The sequence below is a fragment of the Maylandia zebra genome, linkage group LG13, assembly GCF_041146795.1.
Source record: "Maylandia zebra isolate NMK-2024a linkage group LG13, Mzebra_GT3a, whole genome shotgun sequence".
Lineage (NCBI taxonomy): Eukaryota > Metazoa > Chordata > Actinopteri > Cichliformes > Cichlidae > Maylandia > Maylandia zebra.
In genome coordinates, this window is record NC_135179.1 from 10,966,232 (window position 1) to 10,989,864 (window position 23,633).

The 23,633-nt window shown below is 38.6% G+C and overlaps 1 protein-coding gene across 1 annotated transcript in view; it reads left to right on the plus strand.

Moving 5' to 3' along the window:
- The first annotated feature begins 1,540 nt into the window (after positions 1–1,540).
- Positions 1,541–23,633, plus strand: part of srbd1 (S1 RNA binding domain 1) — a 50,591-nt gene continuing 28,498 nt past the window's right edge. Inside the window, exons 1-14 of the mRNA XM_004570085.4 lie at positions 1,541–1,614; positions 1,970–2,034; positions 3,073–3,475; positions 3,742–3,981; positions 4,525–4,691; positions 5,392–5,509; positions 5,649–5,787; positions 5,981–6,077; positions 6,172–6,361; positions 13,884–13,987; positions 14,906–15,013; positions 15,176–15,333; positions 16,615–16,705; positions 16,907–17,014. Coding sequence (XP_004570142.2) covers positions 1,970–2,034; positions 3,073–3,475; positions 3,742–3,981; positions 4,525–4,691; positions 5,392–5,509; positions 5,649–5,787; positions 5,981–6,077; positions 6,172–6,361; positions 13,884–13,987; positions 14,906–15,013; positions 15,176–15,333; positions 16,615–16,705; positions 16,907–17,014 — 1,988 coding nt within the window. The 5' untranslated portion in view covers positions 1,541–1,614. The remainder of the gene's footprint in view (positions 1,615–1,969; positions 2,035–3,072; positions 3,476–3,741; positions 3,982–4,524; positions 4,692–5,391; positions 5,510–5,648; positions 5,788–5,980; positions 6,078–6,171; positions 6,362–13,883; positions 13,988–14,905; positions 15,014–15,175; positions 15,334–16,614; positions 16,706–16,906; positions 17,015–23,633) is intronic.

Consider the following 23,633-nt stretch of genomic DNA (forward strand, 5'->3'; position numbering starts at 1 on the left):
TTATCTGACCTGCTGAAACCACATTCATCTTCTCGGGCTTTAAGGTCATGGGATCAGAGACTGCTGGTGGTACCGCGCACTCGTTTTAAAACTCGTGGTGATCGGGCCTTTCAGACTGTGGCACCACGGTTGTGGAATTCTCTTCCACTGTCTCTCCGCTGCACGGACTCCACTGATTCTTTTAAAAAACAGCTGAAGACATTTTTATTTAGAAAAGCATATGATTAATTTCCTTTTATGCTGTTTTTATAGTTTTATTGTTTTACATTGTTTTATTTGCTGTTTTATTTACTGTTATATTGTTTTATATTTCTATTTCCTGTGTTGTAAAGCACTTTGTGATTTTTTTTATCTGTGAAAAGCGCTATATAAATAAATTTTACTTACTTACTTACTTACAAAATTACAGAAATGGAGAAAAGCAAAATGATAAAACTTTATGCAGAGGTCAGAAAACAAATGGCCAGACTAATTCAAGCTGTTAGAAAGACAACAGTGATGTTACAAGCAAGATATGCAAAAGAGCATCTCTGAAAGCACATCTGACCTTGAAGCAGATGGGCTACAGCAACAGATGACCAAACTGGAGGCCAGTCCTGTCAGCTAAGAACAGGAAACTGAGGCTATAGTTTGCACAGACTCACAAAAATTGGACAATAGAAGACTGGAAAAACATCGTAGTCATATGGCCTCCACATTCACCAAATGTCAGTTCAAATCCATGTCAAGTATGCATTTCTATTGGTTGCAAGTAAACCTCTGACATAGTGTTAGTGTATTTGCTCTTTCATACATATTCATACATACAGAGGATTCAGACATCCATACAGAATTCATAAAAGTGAGTAGTGAGAAGTGCATCAACACAGAAACAAATAGCTATAGTAGTGAGGCATATGAGGTATATGTAGAAATAATAGTAGAAACAATGTAGACACAATAGCAGTGTGTGTAAAAACAAGGAGAATGTCTTATATGAGTGAGAATATGCGTCACAGATTTGAGTTCTGCATTAAGAGTAGCGAGAATGACCTTTCTGCTGTCAGAACTGAGCCAAAGCGATGGAGAAAAACTGTAAAAAAAAAAGAAAGAAAGAAAAAAAAGGAAATTAATACGTAAATAGATAAAAGAAAAAGGTAAACACAAACAAGAGGATAGAGATACAGAGAATTTATTAAGCTAATTTTGGAAAAGTGAATAGTTTTGGCACAACAGTAAATTCAGATGATAATTCAGATTGGAAAAGCTGCCGACAGGACAGGTGAAAAAGGACAAACGAATCTCCTTCTGGAAGGGAAACTTACAATTACATATGCCATAAAGCCAGCTGCAAACATACTCTCGTTTACAATTCACAAATTCCCAAGTCACGAAACTGAGGCTGTGCTGTACTTGGCCCCTCAGCTAAAATGAGTTTGACCACTCCTTTGCAGTATGTGGCAGTGTGCACCTTCCACAACAAATACAAGGAAGAAGAGTCTTTGGCCCTTTAAGACTTTTGGTTGCTGTGATTGGCTCAGTCCATTTTGTTGCAGGAAGCAGTCGTTGTACTGCACAAAGTGCTATTCCAGCGCAATAACCACAAATAGTTTGAGTATTATCAACAGTATAAAGGTATAGTAGGTAGTCACGCTTTATGCCGTGCGGAAAAATTGTGTCATGAATTAAAATGCTTCGTTATGTCAGTAACGTTGCTTGCTTCATCATGTAGCGGCAAATTTGAAACAGCTAACCAACATAACGCCGATTCTGTTGTTAGCTAGCAGACACGTACAATTCAAGTTCAGCAAAAATAAATGGTCTTATGGTTGAATACAATGGGCTGAGTATTGTTTAGCGACGTAACTCTCGCCCAACGGCACTGACAGTGCACTATTATTGTTAAAGCCAGATAATTTTACACGATGTGATATGATTTTAACGATGAAATTTGATGTAATGCTTCTTACCAAAATACCTCCTCTAACAGATGATGCGAAGACCCAGAGCGACTACTGTCAACGCTGTAAAGTACAAAGATGTGGACTCCGACCTGTAAGTGGTTTTTACTCGTTCATTTCACCCACTCAGTAATGCCGTACAGTATTTGTGGTCAGGAGCAGAAAATAATGTTCCATTGTTTTCATAACAGGTTGCTTAAAACATTTGTTAAATCCTGTATTTTAAAAGATTTCTCTATTCAATGAAAAAGCCCTTGAGAGTTATAAATTAGTGTGCAGTAAGTGAATTACATCATAGCTTCACAAACTGAAGCTTAAAAAAATGCATTATGTGGTTTAAATCGAAGCTGTTTACGTGATGGTCAATAATACAAAGTGGTGGATTTCTGTATGTTCTGCTTTTGGGAATTTTAAGGTACTAGAATTTCAGGATCTTGTGGATAAGATGGTATGCAGACAACAAACAAGTTTCACCAAGTCTAGAGCTAGTCTTTTATGATAATCTAAGTCAAAGTCAAATTTATTCATATAGCACATTTAAAACAAAAACTGTTGACCAAAGTGCTATACATTTAAAACAATCAAAACTGATAAAAACATAGGAAGACATGACAGGCACAGGCTAAGGTCACTTAAACCCTAATGTCTTCGAAATTGCTACAGATAGCTTTTTTGCAACAGCCATCATCTGTAATAGTATTAATTCTATTAATAAGATACATACTTAACATGTATTAATCTATTTTTTAATAGTTACTGTGTGTAATGTGTTTTAAACTTTAATGGACCAATCAGGAAACGGATTCCTAGACAATGACATTAAGGGAAATAAAATGAATTATAAAATGAAGCACTTTTAAAAGTTATATTTGTTCTATTTTAGTTATAGTGACAAAACAGGTGTTGTATTTTGGATCATTTGAAGTTTAAGGCCTTCTTTGTGAGGCCTTAGAAAGGGGTATTACGTGTTAAATGTTAAATATGTCACTAATTGTTCGGGTTGCTTGCATGTTACTAACTATCAATCCATTAAACACCTGTGAAAAACATTATAAAGTTATTAGAAAGGTTCAAGTTTGGTTCTGGTGTTATAATTGACAGATTTTGTTCTTTTTCTTTACTCCACCATCAGATCTTTTTCCCAAACGGTGAGTAGTGATGAGGATGCTGAGGAATGGAGGCCACCGAAGCCAAAGTCAAAAGCCCCCAACAAAACTGCTAGAGGTACTGCAACTGGTGAAAAGAAAACAACTGCCAAGAAAACTGCAAAACCAAAAGAGGCAAAAGCACCCAAAGAACCTAAAGCTCCCAAAGTGCCTAAAGAACCTAAGCTAAGGGCACCACGTAAACCTGCAGCAGGACGAAAAACACAGGCTGCTAAAAGTCTAAAGGATTCTGAATCCTCAGTGTTGGCTGGAATGGAGAGGAAAAAAGTGGATAATGATTATAGAGAAAAAACAGGAGGAATTCAAACTGACTGTCCAGAGGAAACGAGGGCTGAAGAGAGCGGGACAAGTGTCAGAACGAAGGAAGAGGTAAGGCAAACTTTCAGTGTTTATAATTACAGCCAAATGAAACATATTAGAATGTAATTATAAGTTAACTTTTGTGACCCATTAATTACACAAAACTGTGGCTGTATTTATAATATTAAAAACTGGACAATGAACTACACATCAATATTTACATTCTGAGTTGATGTCTGCAGAAAATGTCCATGTTCTAAATGTCTTGTGTTTGCATTTTTATATTTTCTTTCATCTTTTCCTTGTTTTCCTTTCTTTCTCTTCTTTTCTTGTAGAGGGTGTCATTTATTGTGTCAGAATCCTATCAGAGAGACAGATGGGCAGACGAGGGGTCTTCACAAGCTTGGCTTGGAGTGAAGAAAGAGGAAGTAGATGCGGAGGATTTTACTTTTGATGAGCCCTGTTTAAAGAAACAAAAGACCAGTGCTGCCTGCATGGGACGGCCGACTAATTTACCATCATCTGAAGCGCAGTCTTTGAGGAATGAACTCAATATGAACTGGGACTTGATAGAGGTATTTTTATATATTATGTGGGAATTGTTTCTTTTTTTGTTTGTTTTTTGTCAGGTGGTAAAAAGACACCTCACTTAGTTTCAGACAGAAAATAAATGCTCTAATAAACGAACAGTTTGAAGGTGACCACCACCACCTGGCCAAAAAGCATATTTCTACCTTCATTTGCATAAAGTTATGACTCAAGAATTAAATTAGGCTATGTGACAGTGATTCGCATATGCAGTTTAGGTGATAAGCTACTGGAGAGAAATGCCACTTTAAAAAAGTCACAACTGCTTTTTCAAATTTAGTGTATTGCATTACTGATGTTTGAAAATCATAAGTATACAAGTAGCCGTTCTTAATGCACACTGACATATTTAAAAAACAGTGATCAGTTAATACACACAAAGATCCAGAATTCTGCATATCAAATATAATCAAATGCTCTCTGCTGAAGGTTAATTTGTGTCTTTCTGCCTACCTGCTTAACTGTGTGTGTATATATGCATGTAGAGTAGATGCAGAGTTGCAATTCCTGTGTGTGTGATTCCCCCCCAGGTGCTGTCCCACTTGACATGTGTGGAGCGATGGGTATGTGCAAACATCATTATGCTGCTTCGTGAGGAGAACACTGTGCCGTTCATGGTGCGCTACAGGAAAGACATGATTAACCACATGGATGCTGATGCTGTTCGAGATGTCCAGATGGTTTATGAGGAGTTATGGTAAGTGAATGTAAGATGTTCAATGAAACAAAAAAAAAAATGAATCTTATACTTTCATAAGATTCAGATTCACCCTATCTCTAAGGGTGGCTGGCCTCTCCCTTAGAGATGGTGTGAGAAATTCGGCCATTCGGGAGGGGCTTAGAGTAGAGCCGCAGCTCCTCCACATTGAAAGGGGCCAGTTGAGGTGGTTTGGGCATCTGACAAGGATGCCTCCTGGGCGCCTCCTGGGTGAGGTGTTCCAGGCATGACCCACCAGGAGAAGGCCCCGGGGCAGACCCAGGACACGGGAGATTATATCTCTCGGCTGGCCTGGGAACGCCTGGGTGTTCCCCCAGACAAGCTGGAGGAGGTGGCTGGGAAGAGGGAGGTCTGAGCTTCTCTGCTTGAGCTGCTGCTCCCGTGACCCGGCCCCGGATAAGCAGAAGAAGATGGATGGATGGATGGATCTTATACTACTTACACTACTCATGCCCTCAATATGTTAAAAGCATGGAAAGAGCATTTTAGAATACTGGAATTAGATTTGTGAAACCACATGAGCTGACTATACTGAGTCCTGCAGCTAGATGGTGCTATATGTCAAGCTTTAAAGCCTGAAATAGTTGCATGTGGCTGATTTGTATTTCTCTGATTTCTGTGTGTTTGTCCTGCACAGTTGATAATCTGCCTTTCTTCTATGTGTATATTTGTTCTTCAGTTCTTTGGCAAAGAGGACTCAGTCTGTGGTTCAGACCCTGAAGAAAGATGGGGTGTTAACAACTGAACTGGAACAAAACCTGAGGAACTGCCGTTCAGCTGATGAACTGGATCATGTGGTCAGAATCAAATTTGTATTCCAAAGTGTTATCCATCAATTAACTGTAATAAGATTAGTTCATTCTTGACTCTCCACACATGAAAAGGGCTCTAGCACTAATAACTAGCTCAGTCCAGTGTTTGTGTTTTTGCCTGCAGTACTCCCCCTATAAGAAAGGCAGCAAGCTGACAAAAGCTCGCAGGGCCAAAGCACTTGGCCTTGAGGACGCTGCTTCTGCATTGATGAATACACCACACACTCTAGATTTAAGGGCATGGATAAAACCTGGTACTGAAGGTAACTGATAAACATGTGCACACTCTTGTCATGGTCTGCGCTGTTTTGTGTATTGCTTGAACCAGCCAATGATTACCAAATGATTTAAATGGTTATGCAATGCAGATGAAGACACACACAATCACATTCTAAATTCTTAAAGATTTATTGACTCATTTAAAGTACATTATTGATGTGTGTATATGTGTGACAGGTCTGTCATCAGTGGAAGAAGTGGCTACAGGTGTGGAGCACATATTGGCTGATATGATGGCCAAAGATCCTGAAACACTCACCTACGTGAAGACATTGTAGGAGTCTGTCTACATACACATAAAATCGAATTCATTTTTCTTGTATCTTCATGAATTATTAATATTGTATGTCTTTCTTTTTTTGTGCCAGATGTGAGAAAAGTTTTGTAAGCATACAGTCGTCTGTGTCTAAGTCGGCATTAAAGGAAAAGGAACAGGCGAAACCTGTCCAAGGCCACAAAACAAAAGCAGGCGCCGAGCAAAATAAAAACAAGGACATTGACAAGTTCCAACTCTACTTTGACTTCACCTGTAACATCCAACGTATCCAACCCCATCAGGTAGGAAGTTTAATTATCCTTTTAAGAATTGTCTGCAATCTACCTTAAAAGTTTTGTGCAAATACATTTTATAGCAGAAGCGTAACCATTTGGAGTGTGATTATAAGCTTAAAATCTTTCTCGAGTGCTTTTGTAATAAACATTTCTCTTTACATTTTAGCTATAACTGCCTGCCAAGCCACCAAAAAAACAAACAATCAGTTCAAGTCCTTTGAATATTTTAGAGTTTGGGATATTTTTATTTTGGCTTTGATGCACTGCATATATAGTGCTATTACTAATACTATTTTCCTTTTTCAGAAAACATTTTAATATTACATACATTTCACAAGAGTAAATACAAAATAGAGTTTTTAAAGGATGATTTTATTCATTAAGGGAAAAAATGCTACCTAAACCTATGTGAAAAAGTAATTGGCCCCATTATAAAATCGTGAATTAACTGTGATTAAACTCATTTTTAGGAAAGCTGATATTAATTCTTAACGTGCCGAGGATGACTGGGCGTGGTGGTGGAATGGCGGCTGTTTTTAGGGAGAAGCTCGCATGCAAACAACTCTTAACTGACTCTCATTCAGGTTTTGAACTTTTGATGTTTGGCATCCCTGCCCAACACGTGTCCGTTCAAATTTCAGACCTATTTCCAATTGAAAATCTTGGAAAAGATTGTATTAGTTCTTTTGTAAATAGACACAATGTTCTTGAGAGGTTTCAGTCTGGTTTTAAAGCTATTCACAATACTGAAACTGAACTTTTAAAAGTTCTTAACAATCTTTTATTAGTCCCTGACTCAGGAGACTCAGCTGTGCTTTTGCTTTTGGATCTGACAGCTGCCTTTGATACTGTTGACCACAGCATCTTGATCTCACGATTGGAGCATTGCGGCATCAAGGGCCTTCCATTAGAGTGGTTCAGGTCATACCGATCTGACAGGACTTTCTCTGTGAGCTTTGGAGCTTTTATCTCTTCTTCAGCTCCCCTTACTTGTGGTGTTCCCCAGAGATCTATACTGGGGCCAATTTTATTCTCTATTTATATGCTGCCCATAGGTCTAATTTTTTGAAAATATAACATTTGTTTCCATTCATACGCCGATGACACTCGGATCTGTCTTCAACTGAAGAGAAGTTGTCCTGCTCCACTGGAGCCCTTAGTTCAGTGTCTCGGTGAAATTAAAGCCCGGATGGCCTCTAACTTCCTTAACTTTAATGACAACAAAACTGAAGTGATAATTTTTGACCAAGTGTCAATCCCAGCACCTCTCATTTTAACCTGCGCAGTCTTGAGTCTTTTATTAAGCTGCATGCCAAAAATTTGTGGGTTATATTTGACAGCAATTTCACCTTTGAAAAACAGATTAGCTCAGTTGTACATTGGTCTTTTTTCAAACTGAGGCTTTTAAGGTGAAATCATTTTTGTCTTTTAAAAACTTTGAATGGGCAATCCATGCTGTTATTACATCCCAGCTGGAATATTGTAACTCCTTATATGTTAGACTTGGCCAGACCTGCCTTGCAAGACTGCAGTTGGTCCAAAATGCTGCAGCTGCATGAACTAAAAGATGTGAACATATTTCGCCGGTGCTTGCCTCTCTTCACTGGCTCCCTGTTCACTTCAGAATTGACTTTAAAATTTTATTGTTGACTTACAAGCCCCTGAATGGACAGGCTCCCGGGCAATTGTCTGACCTCTTGCAGCGATATGCGCCCTCTAGATCTCTTAGATCAAATGAGCTTTTGCTTTTAGCCATACCAAGGTCAAGGCTAGTTCACAGAGGTGATCAAGCATTTGGGTCCGTAGCACCTAAACTGTGGAATAATCTACCCCTATGCATCAGACAGGCAACTACTGTCAGTCTTTTTAATCTCATCTTAAAACGCATTTGTATTCACTGGCTTTTAATACAGTATGAGAGGTATTTGGTGTTTGGTACTAATATTATAAGTTATTTGGTACTAGTTATTTGGTATTTTTGTACAGCACTTTAGTTAACATTGGTCTTGTAATTAAATGTGCTATATAAATAAATAAACGATAATCTCACAGACATTTGGGAAAATATTCTGTAGACTGACGAAACAAAAATGTAACTTTTTGGGAGTTTTGACTCCTTTTACATCTGACATAAAACTAACACTGCATTTCATAATAAGAATATTGTGCCAACAAGCATACATAGTGGTAGAAATGTGGTGTTCTGGGACTACTTTGCTTCTTGAGGACCTGGGTGACTTGTATTTGATGAAACCATCAGTTTGTGCCCTGAAATTCAAGTACACTTGGGTTACAAAGTGGGACAGTTATCTGAAACATACCTGAAAGTCCACCTCTGAATGGCTTAAACAAAAAAAGAAATTAAAGGTTTTGAATGGCCTAGTCAAAGTCCAAGCTTAAGTCCAATTGAAAGGCTTTAGCGTGACCTTAAATAGGCTGTTCATGTTCAAAAACCCTTCAGTGTAGCTCAATTTGAACAATTCTGCGGAAAAGGGTGGCTAAAATTGCTCCACAGCGAAAACCAAACAAAAAGAATGACAGTTTGCTTTATTTGTAAGATACATTTACGCTGCTGAGACTCACACTTTTTCTTGTGCCTATTTTTTTTTTTACCTCGACTGGAATTACTCCTTCTAACACCTTTACTTTTATGATATAACTAATGAGACAAGTAATAACCCAGCCATAAGAGAAAATACATACAAAACAAATAAACTTGAAAAGCAACAAATAAGTCAAGTCTTCTTGATGATCATAAAGGTCATTTACAGCTGTGGAGTGTGTTTTGACTACCCTAGTTCTCAAATACACACACGCATGCACATAAACATGAACAAATGCACACCATCTGCTTGTGTCATTTCTGTCTGCTTAATGCATGCCACTTCTGAATGCTAGCCATGTCAGTCACAGTTAGCCTTGTCTGTGCCTTCATATTTAGCCCTCCTGCATCTTGCACCACATCCTCTGCTCCCCCTCTGTCCCTCTAGTGACTGGTGGGTTACTCAGAGTTGGGCCCGGGCCTCATGTGTCACCACAGCTTCCATCATCTGCTGTCTCTGCCACACCACACTCTCTGGCAACCGCTCTCTGCCCTACAGTCATTTAATCGCATACGCACATGCATACACACACTTGCTCACACACAAGCGCACCCTGTGAGTCCCCTCATTTTCTCTTCTTAACATATGTGACATGTCCCCTGCCGACATGCCATTGGATTAGGGAGCTTTGATTGACAGGCGCTCTCCTGTAGTGACAGCTACTGCTGCTGGGCCCACAGGCGGACAAAAGGACGGGGAGAAGGAGTGGGGGGCAGTAAGGGAAGGCAGAGCATGGACAGATGAGTGGTGCTGAGGTGCTTCCGTCACTTATCTCTCCTGCTTCGCTCTACTCTGCCTCCCTCTTTTTCTGACTAAACGTCAGCCCTCCAATCCACTCATCACCTCCGCTTTGCGCCTCTCCTCCCCTTTCTATGCAAGGCCTTTAATTCGATGACTCGCCTTTGTCACGGAGCGTTAATCCACAGGCTGCTGTGACCCTGCGAGCTGTCAGATTCCGGCTAATATGAACCTTTTCTAGCCGTCAAGTTGGCAGTTAGGGGGAGCAGGTGGGAGATGTGTTTTGACAGGAGGCATGTGTGTGAGCACACACTTGCCCGTTTGCTTTAGCACATTTTTATTAAGCCCCAGCCGTGGTAGTTTGTTAAAAATAAAGTGCAAGGCTTGTATTAAGGGTGTGTGGAAGTATAGATCTCCTGTGGTGGAAAACAAAATTAGGTAGCATGGAAAGTACATCTTCAGAATTTTAATCTCCTTAATGAAGTAACACATAAAAGGGATTCTAGGTTTTGGTGTTGGTACATTTTAATTCATCGTCAAAGTTAAATACATTAAGGAAAAGAATTAAGCAAGAAGGTAACATCTGAACATTAGGTGTTCACCTTGATTCAAAAGTACGGGCTTGAAATGACAGTTTAATTCTGAATCCATAATAACAGATTTGGTGGATGATTTTTCTCGTGCTGCCTTCTAAAATCCATGTCACTGATTTTTATGACCACATGAAGTGAAGGAAAAGAGTGCATTCCTGAACTTTAGAAGTTGAAACTTTTTGGTTTGGCATTTTTCAACTTTTCTTGAAAAAAGGGCTGAAAATATAAATAAATTATAGGAATAAATGAGTAATTCAGTACTTTTTGTTGTCTTGTTAATCAGCTAATGATTTCAGGCACAAAAAATCCAACTTTTCTTATGATTTCTTATGAGTGAAAATGGGGGAAAAAGTACAGTGATTTATTGTAGCGTATATAAGACAAAAGCAGAATTTGTACAATTTCAACAAGCTCAAAAGTCGGTATCATTTTATCCTTCAACACAGCCTGAACTCTCTAAGGCAAACTTATGTAGTCTCCAGGAATAGTTCTCCAGGCTTCATGAAGGACATTCAAAATCTCTTGTTACTGTTTCCCAATGGTACGACTTTCGGTTACTGTTCATCTGCTGATAGTTTTTTGCGCCTGCCACTTCTTTTGTTCTTCACTTGTCCAACTTCCTCAGTTTTGTAAGAGCACACCACACACCAGGCTAAGCTGTGCCCTCTTTAGCTCAGATTTAATTCCGACTAACATGATTTGAGGCCTTCTTTGAAGGGTACACGTTTACCTTATAGCTATTAGCAGCTGCTATGCTCTCGAGTATGCCAGGGAAGATTTGTTAAACATGCAGTGGGCTGTTTTTAATGCGATTTGCGCTGTGATCAAATGGTAGTTCAGCACTCCAGTCTGGGGCTTGCCTGCAGAGAAGCTTGGGTAAATGGAACTGTTTTATCAATTAAACACTTGTTTTTGATGGACAGGCGGAGAAAAACAAGATTATTTGTATGTTCACATTTTGTACTGCAAAATTGTTTGTTTGTGTGTGTGTGTGTGTGTACTGTACATGTGGTATATTTGAGTTTATGTAATGGTTTTAATGCCCGAGATGCTCTGAGGATTTTATAACTTTGTACAACTTGCGGTATATTGAATCAGATTCATGTGTCAAATATAAAATATGTTATTTTGCCACCTGGGTAGTACAAAGTCTGTGTAATCAGTGATTACGAGTGGACATCAGGTGTCCTGTCTCCTTCCTCCCTCACGCTCTGCACCTAATGTATTTATTCGCTACCTTTACCTAAACCAAGCGACATATCACCAGTAGTGAGAACACGTCACTGTGCGACAGTGAGAATGGGAAACTCCATGTGTGTTCCTTACAAAGCGTATTTTTTAAATGAAATCAAACTGTGTAAAGATACTTTTGTTTTATTATTCCATATACTTTACTGGTTATTGTTTATCCAGACCATTATATGCCCAGTTTTGTATTTCTAATCCTACTGGCCTTCACTTATATAGGGATATTGAGCATTCTACTGACAGCTTTGTTCAGCTGTTATACAACCACATTCGTCACTCATATACAATGTGTCCTGTGTGTGTCAACAAAGTCAAAAAGTCTGCAAGTTGGCACTGAATATGTGTGTCTGTTTGTTTATCCTTGATATGTCGGATGGATAGATGTGTTGATGACAGTATTCCTCTAAAGAAAGGGTGAGAGAGAGAAGGAGACAGACAGAGTATAGTTGTTGGCTGACTGCCCTCCCTTCAGGGCTGGTGGGAGGAATAAGGGGCATCTAGAAGAGACGGTCTGTCTGCTCTTGTCAGGGTTTGGCCACTACTTGGTTACCTGTCACTCTGGGCCCATCTAAAACACAAACACAGTTCTTACTCTGTCTCACATCACCCTTCCTTCCAGATCACCCTGTGTGTCCCATCAGTGACCCAACTCAGATAGAAACTGAGAGAAAGTGAGAGAAGCACCAGACACTGGTGTTTATCATCACTGAGGACCGTCATCTGCTATAGAAAAAACCTGAGCATGAACAAAAATTGCTGTTGGATGAACTTAGATCTTTTACTTTTGTTGGCACCATAGCTGAATTTGGAATACATACCAGCAACAAGGAAGATGAATTTAGTGTTTGTTTGTTTTCCAGAAAGCTACTTTCAGCTGCTCCCTTATTCACCAAGGCTTGCCACAGCACGTATCTCTGCATGTTTGATTTCGAAGGGTTTACACCGAATACCCTTCCTGATGCAATACCAAAGGAATTTGTGTCTTCTCCTGGAATTGAACTGGTGATCTGTTGAATGTGTAAACCACTACACTGTGGAGAGATTTCTTTTTTTTCTCCATTTAGGTTGTGATATCAATAAAACCTTAGAAGCAGCAGCTAAAATTCTGGTACAGTTGTGCATTTTTGCAGTTGTTTATAAGAAATACATATTTGAATTATATCTTTATCATACATTATAGTGTTGTGTATATAGATAGACTGTTATGTTTATCTGTGCAGCTTCTATTTACTTAAAGTGTTATGAATTCTTGAATTTCTGAAAACTTTATTAATATTTTCTTATTTCTAGTTGATGATACACACGTTGATGCCAGACAGTGTCGTATGAATAACACTATAAAAGTATATGTCATTCTTAATTACCCAAAATAATTAAAGCCCAAGAGCGCAGATTTAACAAGGCTTTGTTTTGTATTTACTGCTTTAATTTCACTCATGGGCTTTCCTAAATTCCAAGATAAGGAAGTGTTTTGCCTTTTTTTATTTTTTATTTTAGACTACCTCTTAAACTTTAGTTCTTTGATAAAGATTCTTTGAGAAATCTCTTCATAGTCCGCGAGGCAGCTCTGGGGAGAAACATGTCAACACAGGAGAAATCTTAACTTTCATCATTATTTAAGGAAACTTGCTGCATTAATCCGTGTCTCTGCCATGCCATTAGCTGTGTTTTATGTTTTTATTTGTGTGTGTGTTGAACATGGGCGCATCCCTTCCGAGGGTGCTGCTGAGTGGTAATGGTTGTGGCACTGTGTGGGTGCGGGTGGGGGGAAGGCCTTGCGGTCTCAGTGCTGATGGTGGCATGGTGGTGGCATTTGTCAGCTTGCTTCTTCCGCTTGGGCTCCAGATTGACGTCTTGTTTCTTGGCCCTGTTCTATGGCAGGCTAAAGGTTCCCCACTGAAAAGGTCAGACACTTACTACTGTTTGCTTAACAGCATGTAACAGTTCCTCTGAGGGGGGAACGACCGCACAGCAAAACAGGCCTGGCCACGGGATATACTCCTAGGCTCATCACTTTTAGCGCATGTGTATTGAGATTTCAAAGATTTTTTCTTTTTTGTATGTTTGTGTGAGTAAAGCGTGTTCATGCACTAAAGCGACAGAGCCTTATGTGTTTTAAAACAAAATATACACATAAAATATACATTTTTCTAAAATATTTCTGCTAGCCGTTGCTATTTATCATACTTCAAATGAAGTATATCACATATACACACATAAATTAATCTGAATATTTATGATTTCAGTGGATGCTGGTTTTAGGGACAACAGCGAGTCTTGTTTAACTGTCTGTGCGGTAACTGGTGGAAATATATGTATTGCATTCATGCGTGCATATATGTGCAGACGCTGGCTATTAACCGAGGGGAGAGTCTCAAGATTTTGACAGTGAAGGTGAACATCCCCGACAGGGTGAAGAGTGACTTCACTAGGTGGTGCATCAACAACAGGTCAGACACAAGTAATACACAAACACTGTTACACTCACTGACACATGTGTCTGCCATGATCATATGATGTTTTGTTAAAAAATTTAATACAAAACTGGAACTGTAGAAGGCAGAAAGTGTGGCATCTGTTGTTGACTTTAAGATTTTTGTACAAAAGGCACAAAACTGAACATATGATACCAGTGCTGTATGTTTTGTGGCTGTTTTTGCCTGTGGCTGAAGTCGGTAATAGAAATACTAAGAAATGGCTGGAGAGTCATTATTGCTTTTCAAGAGGACAAAAATGAAAATTTAATATTTTTTAATACTCCAAATTGAATACAATCCATTCATTATTTTTGACTTATGCTTCAGGTATCTCTAAATTAGATTTTACATTGAGAAATTATTATTAGCAACAATTCTCATAATTTTGAATATTTTCTTAGTATTCTTTTTTAATATTAGTTTTGGGAAGCATGAGTAGCACAGCACTTTCCTAGGTAACAGCAACTTTTGCTAATTCTGTTTTTTGCCACTCTGAAATAGCCATTTAAATAATCAGTAAAATAGAAAAAGAAGCAAATAGCAGTTGTTTGTAAGTACTATTTGTAAAGTACGCTATCCATTTTTAAATATATATTCTTAGGCATCTTGTAAGCAAGGTAACAAAATGTTACTCTAATGATAAGACGTATTTCTCATGATTAAAGGAGTAGTTTCCTTATGTGCCACCAAATATGACAAGCAGAACACTCCACCTGGTTTAAACTATAATAAAAGGTTCTGTACAGATTGGGTTTTTGATGACATTTGCAAAGCATCTCTTGGGAGCACAAGAGTCAGTTTGCAAAGGCACATTTGCTTTGACAAAATACGTTAAGCAGTAGAAACGCCTTGCAGAAGAACACACTCTTTACCCCCACTGCTTTAATGCAGGTGGAGGCCAAAGACATTTGCAAAAGAAGAACTTCATGCAATCATTAGGAATGCAGTGGAGGATTCATATAAAAGGCTTATTCTTCCTTTCCTCACCAGGAGTTACAGGTAAGTGGATTTTGGATTTTAAAGTGTTTTTTCACCCAATATCAGTTTTTCCATTTACACCATGATCCTTTTTTGATCCTTTCTCAGTTTCTCTTTTGTTGATGTTGTCATTCTCTTCTTTAACTTATCTATTTGTCTCTATCTTGCATTTTCTCTCTTTAGGACTAAGCTGACGAGTACAGCGGAGAAGGAGTCAATCGCCATGTTTGTGCGCAACCTCCGCCAGCGCCTGTTGGTGTGTCCAGTGAGAGGCTGTGTCATCATGGGGGTGGACCCTGGCTTCAGACATGGCTGCAAGCTGGCAATTCTCTCACCTACTAGTAAGTAAACACAAAAATGTACAAAAGTGGACTCACTGTCAGCTATCTCTTGGTTTTGCAAGTCAGTGTATAAAAAGCATACTCATGTACCTACACAAATAATACAAAAAATACATTTTATTGCTAAAGATATGATGAAATCACATTGATGTTGAAGAAAGATGGAAATATAAAGGCAATTTAGAATCGGAGAATCCCACAGATTTACCCAGGGATTCAAATCAGGGCTTTGTCCTGGACTTCGGTCTACTGGATGTAGAGCAACAAATGTTTTTGAGTCGTTATCTGACTGGGAGACAAAGCCATGAGCCACATCCATTTTTGCTGCTCAAAAAGCATCTCTAAAGGCTTTTTGTGATTGTAATCATTGTAGCCCTTTCCAAAGAGCACCTTTGTCCATTAACTATAAAGGGAATTGTATTTTTACCCTTTTACCCTAAACCTTTTGAAAGTTTTGAGTGCATTGTATCTCAGGAGAACAGCTGTGCCAAGATGGTTTGTTTTTAGTTAATGCAATTCATTGTCATATTTTAATACAATAACTAAGTATAAATTCACGTCATTGCTTTTGCCAACTGTATTTTATCACACTTTTTAAGTGTCCTTTCAAATTTATGACTAGTGAATTTTTATTTCCCTCGTTTGTGTCTTGTGATTTCTGACACTTGTGCTTAATTCCCTTTGCTATTGATAATTCAAACCTGGATATACATAGCAATGGCACACATTTCCAGTTGTTACTGGGCAAATTATAAAGCCAAAGATTTTTTCTGAAAGGTTGCCGTGTAACCAGGCACCACTAGATTTGATAGAGCTGGCATGAACCTGGTGGGTTTATTTTTTTGTGTGCACACAACTATGTGTATGTGCTGTGTCCATTTTACTGTTTTTTTTTGACATGTCACTCAGTGGTTGTGCCCTCAAACTGGCAAGGGATTGCCCCACCCTCTGGGTTACCAGTTGTGTGGCCAAAAGTCATGCTGGCACACTTAAATAGTATCAAATACCGTGTGGTGTGGTCACAGGTTTGTGTCTCCTGGCTCACATCATTTCACAGCTTCAGATCTAAACTTCTCTTTTAATGAAGCAGTGAAGTGACTGACTTTCTGGCGCAGCTTGGATGGATTATAGGTTGTGTACTCAACTTAGAGGGAAGAGACATTACGTTATAGCATACATCTTTGTCTGTTAAATTCCTCTTGTCATCATAGTGACATATCAGCAATATTGTAATTTCTCTCTCTCTCTCTCTCTCTCTCTTGCTACTTTTATCTGTCCAAGGTCAGATTCTCCAAACTGATGTTGTGTACCTGCATAATTCAAACCAACCAAGGGAAGCAGAGAAATTACGCCACCTTATGACCAAATACAGGTATTACAACTAAAGAGTCACTGTTAATCATAGTATTTCTGTGCAGATTGTGTATTTGTCTGCTTTCTTGGTGTTATAAAGTCCACTGAACTGTATATTATTAAAATCTGGAGGGAACTCAAAACCCAGTTGCAGTTTTTCAGAGGTTGATGTTTTTTTTCTTAATCTTCAGTTTTCTCCTCTTCATCTTGTCCATATTAGCTGTAGTAGGGTTGTCATTGGCAATGGGACAGCATGTCGGGAAACAGAGTCCTTCTTCGCTGACCTCATCTCCCGGCGGTATTTTCACCCGCTGGATGTGTCCTATTGGTAAGGTCCACTATACTTTGGAATAGTTCGTAAATTATTTATTATCCTGAGTAGAAATAAATGCTTATAAAAGATGGCTGATAGATGACTCTCCAGAGGGCTGACTTCTATTGCACAGTTTAATGTTTCTTGGGTTTGCAAGATTTGCATCTTAAACAGTAACAGAAGGCTGTAAACTGTGGACCTTTAGATATTTTTGGATGGTTTGCAAGATATGTGTTTTTTTCTGAAAGGAAAATTACATAGTAGTAAGTGAAGCTCAAGCTTTATGAATCTGTGTAACACCAGAAACAAATTGAATTGAACTGGTGCTGAAATAATTCAAAGTTTAATACATATTTGCAACTGTATTTGTTCTGACTATTTTTAAAGTTAACTTTGTCTGTTGTCTTTCCTCTCTATGGTGTTTGCAAAAAACATGCCATACTGCTCGGCTAAGCCAAGGCTAACTGCACTCATGGTTCCTACTCTTAGAAAACACCCAAGGATTTTTTAGGACCAAAATATTAAAAAAACCTTTAAGTAAGTGATTCATTGAAATATCCTTGATTTGTTTATACAACTTAACTGCCAATATGTAATCTCTTTCATTATGAAAGAGGAGTAAGAGGGGAGGTATCAGCAAGATCTGGAATTGTTATGGTAAATGGTAAATGGCCTGCATTTGTATAGCGCTTTTCTAGTCCTTAAGGACCCCAAAGCGCTTCACACTACATTCAGTCATTCACCCATTCACACACATATTCACACACTGGTGATGGCAAGCTACATTGTAGCCACAGCTGCCCTGGGGCGCACTGACAGAGGCGAGGCTGCCGGACACTGGTGCCACCGGGCCCTCTGACCACCACCAGTAGGCAAACATGGGGTTAGTATCTTGCCCAAGGATATTTGGCATGCAGCCAGGAGGCAGCCTGGGATCGAACCACCGACCTTCTGATTAATGGCTGACCTGCTCTGCCACCTGAGCTACAGCCACCCCCATAGTATTATGATGATTAATAAGTTATTAAGTTATTATGATCTTGGTACAGAATAAGATTAACAGTGGGGGAGAACAGTGATGAGAAGTGTAGAAGAATAAAAAACAAAAAGCATTATATGTGTGAGCGAGAAAGCAGGACACAGATGCAGAGTAAGACTAAGAGGAATGTGTCCTCCAGTGAATATTGTCCATTAAAGCCATCTGGACTTTGTTACGCTTTGGTCCAATTAAAGAGACGCTTTGTGGTTGAAGTTGTGTCTGTAACCAGGCCCAGTCCAAACTTAAGAATATAACAGCACAGAACCTGTGTCCAAGCATAATAACCACTGGCCTCTCCCTGCTCCATCTCGCTCACTCTCTACTGAGTTCCATGTGTGTTTGTTGACTTGGGGTTAGAAGTGGGACCACAGCCTAAAGTGACTTTAAGTGATATGTGAATGTCTATGTATAATTTTTTTTTTTCTGAGCACCTTGGAGTTCATATACACACACACACTTCAAAGGTTGTGCTTTTGGTATAATAGCCCATATTTTTTCTATCATGTTACATTTTCTGTCGTCTTTTTAGAACAGAAACAGTGAAAGCGAGGCGTTTAGTAAGTTAATGTCCACTTGATTATTTTCCTGACAGACGGTTTTTCTTTTGAGCACCTCCAGAGCAGCTAAATTTTACCTCTTGATATAATGCCTTTCTTGTTCATTCTTTTGCTGCAGCTGTTTGGCATTCACACTTTTCACAACACAGAAGAACCTTTGGATGTCTGTTTGATGTGGTGATAGCTGAATGTCCTGTATTACTCAATGTGATTAATCACATTTGAGTACGCAGCACATGTGTAAAGAGTCTGCCTTAACTTGGTATGGTTTGAGGAATAAAGGCATTTGCAAGTGTGTGAACTATAGAAGAACAGAAAGCTGTTGTTTTGACATTAGTTATTGAAAAATGGTTGTTGTCGTCCAGAGATAACATCTTTCCAGAATCATCTGGTCCTATATCTCACTCTGGTTTCTTTGGACAGTTGATGAATAAGATATGGGGAAAAAAAAGATGTTAAAATACAGTCTGTTTTTTTCAGAATTTAAATCTACATTCTGCTCTTGCTGCTCTTCGCTCCCTTCTCTCTCAATCTGATTCTCCTTGGTCCTTGTTTTACATTATGTATCCCTTTCCTGACTTTCCCTTCTTAACTTCAGTTGAACATTCTTTGGCCCTGCAGAATCCTTTTCCTAGATTTTCAAAAACTGCCCATACTTAAATAGTGGTTCGTTCCAAAGTGTTAAAACTCTAGGATTGGTTCAGTATCAGTATTGCACGTACTTTGGGATTTAGAGTTGTGGTCATAAGTTTACATACACACATCATATCCGTAATTGTTATGGTAATTTTGGACTTTTAATTATTTTTTTGAGCTGTTCTTTTCCCAGCGTGAGGTGATTGGATAACATACATTTCAAGTTAGAATTTATTTTTGATATTTTCTAATCCACACAGTGTCAAATGTCCCCACTAATATTTGGTTAAATGTCCCTTAGCAAGGTGCCTCTTGACCAGATGTTTTTGGTAGCCATCGGCAACCAAAAGGCATAACTGTGGCTGGGTAATTTGCCACTCATCTTAGCAGAATAGGTAGAGTTGATTTAAATTAGTTGTAATTTTTCAATTGGGTTTTTAACCCAATTGACTGTGTAACTGAGATACTTCACATTTATGTTACAGCAGTTTTATATCAATACACTTATTTCTGCATGTTTTTTATTCTGTCGTTCCTGCTGCATGGAAAATCATTCTATGCTGGATGAAGTCATTCTCCTGGTACAAATGGAAAAAAGTTTTAGGGGTGGGGAAATTGTATAGCTAGCCTGTTGGTTAATATACTAGTTGTCAACATTTATTGATCTAAAATGGATTAACATCCTAATACCTGCTGTATTAGTAATATGTGTTTTTCCTTAATACTCCTTTAAGATATCTGGTTAATTGTGTCAAATTTGACAGAAGCATCTCTTGAAGAATGACAATGATTGCATGGCTGATTAAAGAATAACTGGCCTCAAAGAGTGATGGTTGTTTACTGTGAGGGTCTCACTCCCCTGCTGGTTGACCCACAGCTGACCCTGACTTGCTACTAAGACATACTCATTACTGTGACCACAAGGATGATGACAGTGATGTAGAATAGCTGTGTAGCATCAGAAACAGTAGGGGTCTTAGTGCTGGCTGTGTATGACCCCAAAGTAATTAATTGACCTATTTTCTTGTATACTTAGCATGTTTGCATGAGCTTTTGTAGGCTGACGTGATACCAAATTGGTGCCCAATACTTTTTGCTTGACAGATGTAGGAAGGTTTTTAGGAATCTGTAGCTAGCCAAATCACAGTGGTGGAAAACAACCAGGAAGACAAAATAGTGGTTTCAGGGTATTTACAAAGTGAGTGATCTCCCTGTGTTACCATTGCTATACCTTTAGTGGCCCTTGTTTTTCACCCTGCTTTTTTTGTCATCTGCTGCTAGTTATGATGCCATTACCATTTTAAATAGAATCAGTAAAAGTTTGGCATTACCAGTATTTTAATATTTTTACTAGAATACCATTAGAGGTATTAGGTTGGGCTGGCTTGTTTGGCTCTGTGTGTACCTCTGCAAACACATGTGTTGGTAATTACACCTCCCCTCTCTTCTCTTTTCCTCCACTTTTTCTGCCAGCTTTGACTGTGCCGTAGTTCATTAAAGTCCCCAGCCTCATTTGCACCGTCTGCTTCCTGTCTCCCTGTGAGCCTTCATTGTGTCACCACCCCCACCCTTCACCACCCTGTCTTCTCTACTCGCCTGTCTCTCTTTCGCTCTCTGTCCTTCTGCCTCAGTGCTCAGATGGAATGACAGCCAGAAATGGCAGCCTGCAGGACATCCCTACTTGTATTATGACTGTGCGTGTGTGCGTGTGTGCGTGTGTGTGTGTGTGTGTGTGTGTGTGCACATGCAGTTTTCCTTGCCTTAGTCCTGTTTAAGTCTAACTTTCATCTTCCACATCACCATAATGCTTTAGAAGTGTGGCCTTTTCCAAAGATGGTGAAAAAAGTGCACAGATTTGAGTCTTTGTCTGTAAGACTGTCATTTTATGTCATTTTGGAGCTACAGATGTGAAAGCTTGTTTTATTCTGTGCAGCTGTAATAGTCACCCCTATTTGTTTCCCTGATAGCGCAGAAATGATGTACAATGGAGTGCACGGAGTAATTTCATTAGGCCACAAAAAGTACACAGCACCATTATTAACATATATGTAGTTCTTTCTGATTTTTTTAAAGGTACAGTGTGTAAATCTCACCATATTAGTAGATTTCAGATTGCAGTCAATTGAATTGTGTTTTCTTACCTCTCCCAATTCAAGTGTATAAACCTAGCTACAGTGGCTGATGTGGGACAAACAACTCTAGCTGGCACTGCAGCCTGTCACTTCGCTGTCTACCTCAGCTGTCAATATACCACTTTCCCATGTCTATTTGTTTCTGGAACAAGCTGCAAAACTTTGTGAAAGGAGTCCAATAAGAGTCGATGAGTCAGTGAAGCTCGTGTTCAGGGTTTTCTGTTCGTAATCATGATGTTCTTGCCACTGTTCGCTGAACTTAGTGAAACAATAGATTAAACATTGTTTTACAGGGACACTTGGTGAATAACTATGTGAGAATGTTATCAAGCTGTTTATCAGAGGGAGAGTGTAATTTGCAAGACACTTGAGCCTTACATTAGCTGGAATAATGTTAGCTTATAACCAGCTGCTGCTGTTTAGCTTGCCTACTGTTAGTTTGTTTAAGAGATGGTAGTGTCGGATGTGTTATCTTCAGTGAATAAGTGACTGCAAGAATATCCAAGGTAGATAAGCATATTTATTCACATTTTCTAGGGGGAAATGAGGGAGGAAAGAGCATGTGTGGAGGGGGAGAAAGACAGAATGAAAAATTGATGATGTAAATATAGATGTCCAAATGTTAAATACTTATATATAGTTTGAACGACCTATTTGTGATCTTTAAATATAAAGTTACTTATAAGGTGTACAACATATGTGACCGGTATCCAGCCATATACATAAAATGCGATTATGCAGAATGGCAATGTCCGTCTTGTCCACATCACTTTGTTAGAAGATGTAATTACACACCAATCATTGTATTTCTATGAATACAACATTCTTTTTTTCTGATAAATAACCCCGAAAGCTACTTACTGTACCTTTTATATGAAGGTGATAGGCACATATGCACATTGCACTACTCAGTTCTGCACTTACTGAAAGTCAAAAATATAACTTATTTGTATATACTGCCTATTTAAATATAACGTTTATATTTTTGCAAATTTACTTGTTTGTGTGCACAAACTTGGGCAAATAAAAATGATTCTGATTCTTTAATAATCACAACTTTAGCAAATTCAAAATGGAGAAATACTATCACAGCAATTAATCTTTTCATTATTTTATGCTTTCAGCTGTTTAATATTCTGTAATTCAATAGAGAAAAGCAACAAATCTTCACATTTGAGAGGCTGGAATGTGAAATTAACCAGTAGTGATTATTAAAATTGTTGCTGAATAAATATTTTGTTGATCGGTTAATTAATTTTTTCAGCACTGATTTGCTCTCAGGATTTTTTTTTCATAATAAGCATATGACATCATAAATATTTTAGTGGGTTGATGCTATCATTGTGGCTATACAAGGCTTTTTTTTAACAAAGGTAAATTGAACAAACTGCCTAAAATGTGCATACTTGTGTCTGATTTCAACATCCTCTCCATAATAATTTAGGCCTAGTTCTCTTAAATTTTGTTTTGTTGTTTTTTTTTTTTTTATTTAATGAAAAAGATGGTGAGCGAACTTGGCTTCTAGTTGACCAGTTAAGCGGATAATCTCTGTTATGTTAATTTATATTTTATTCAAATTATATAAAACCTTTTATATTCAAGAGAAGATTGTGAGTTTTGACATAGTACAAAGACGTTTAAGGAGTATATACTAGCATACAACTCAAGGTTATTGAAACAGGATTATCATTAGAAAAAATATATATTTAGATGTTAGTAGTGGAGGATTAAGTATGACAGCTTTTAAGGACTTCAGTGTTGCTTCCTGTATTTTTCTTTTCTTGTCTTTGCCATGTAAGAATTATATCACACAATCTGGTTCTTCATAGTCCTATAAGATTCACCACACAGTAACCTTGCATGATTAAGCTTGAACTATGCCTCTATGGATGACCAGTAATCTGCAGGAAATTATACAGCATGAGGTAATATTAAGCTGACAAGGTTTGTCTGTGGCGATGATGACCCTCACTGAATGCACATTAGGTTACTTGCCATACAGCTGTGCCTGGATAATGTTAAGACCTCCTGCTGGACATCATTCTGGGACACATTAGAAGGAAGCTCCAAATTTCTGACTTGAGTAAACTATTTTCTAGGTTTTAGGTGACCTAACCAGAGTGCATCTGCTCTGATTGCCTGGGCATTGTCATTAACACCTGCTCTTTGCTAGCTCACTGCTCAGTATGTGTGCGTGTGTCTTTCTTTCTCCTACTTGCCTGGCTAGAGCAGCTTGACCTCAGCTGTCATTGTGCTTTAACACTGATAGA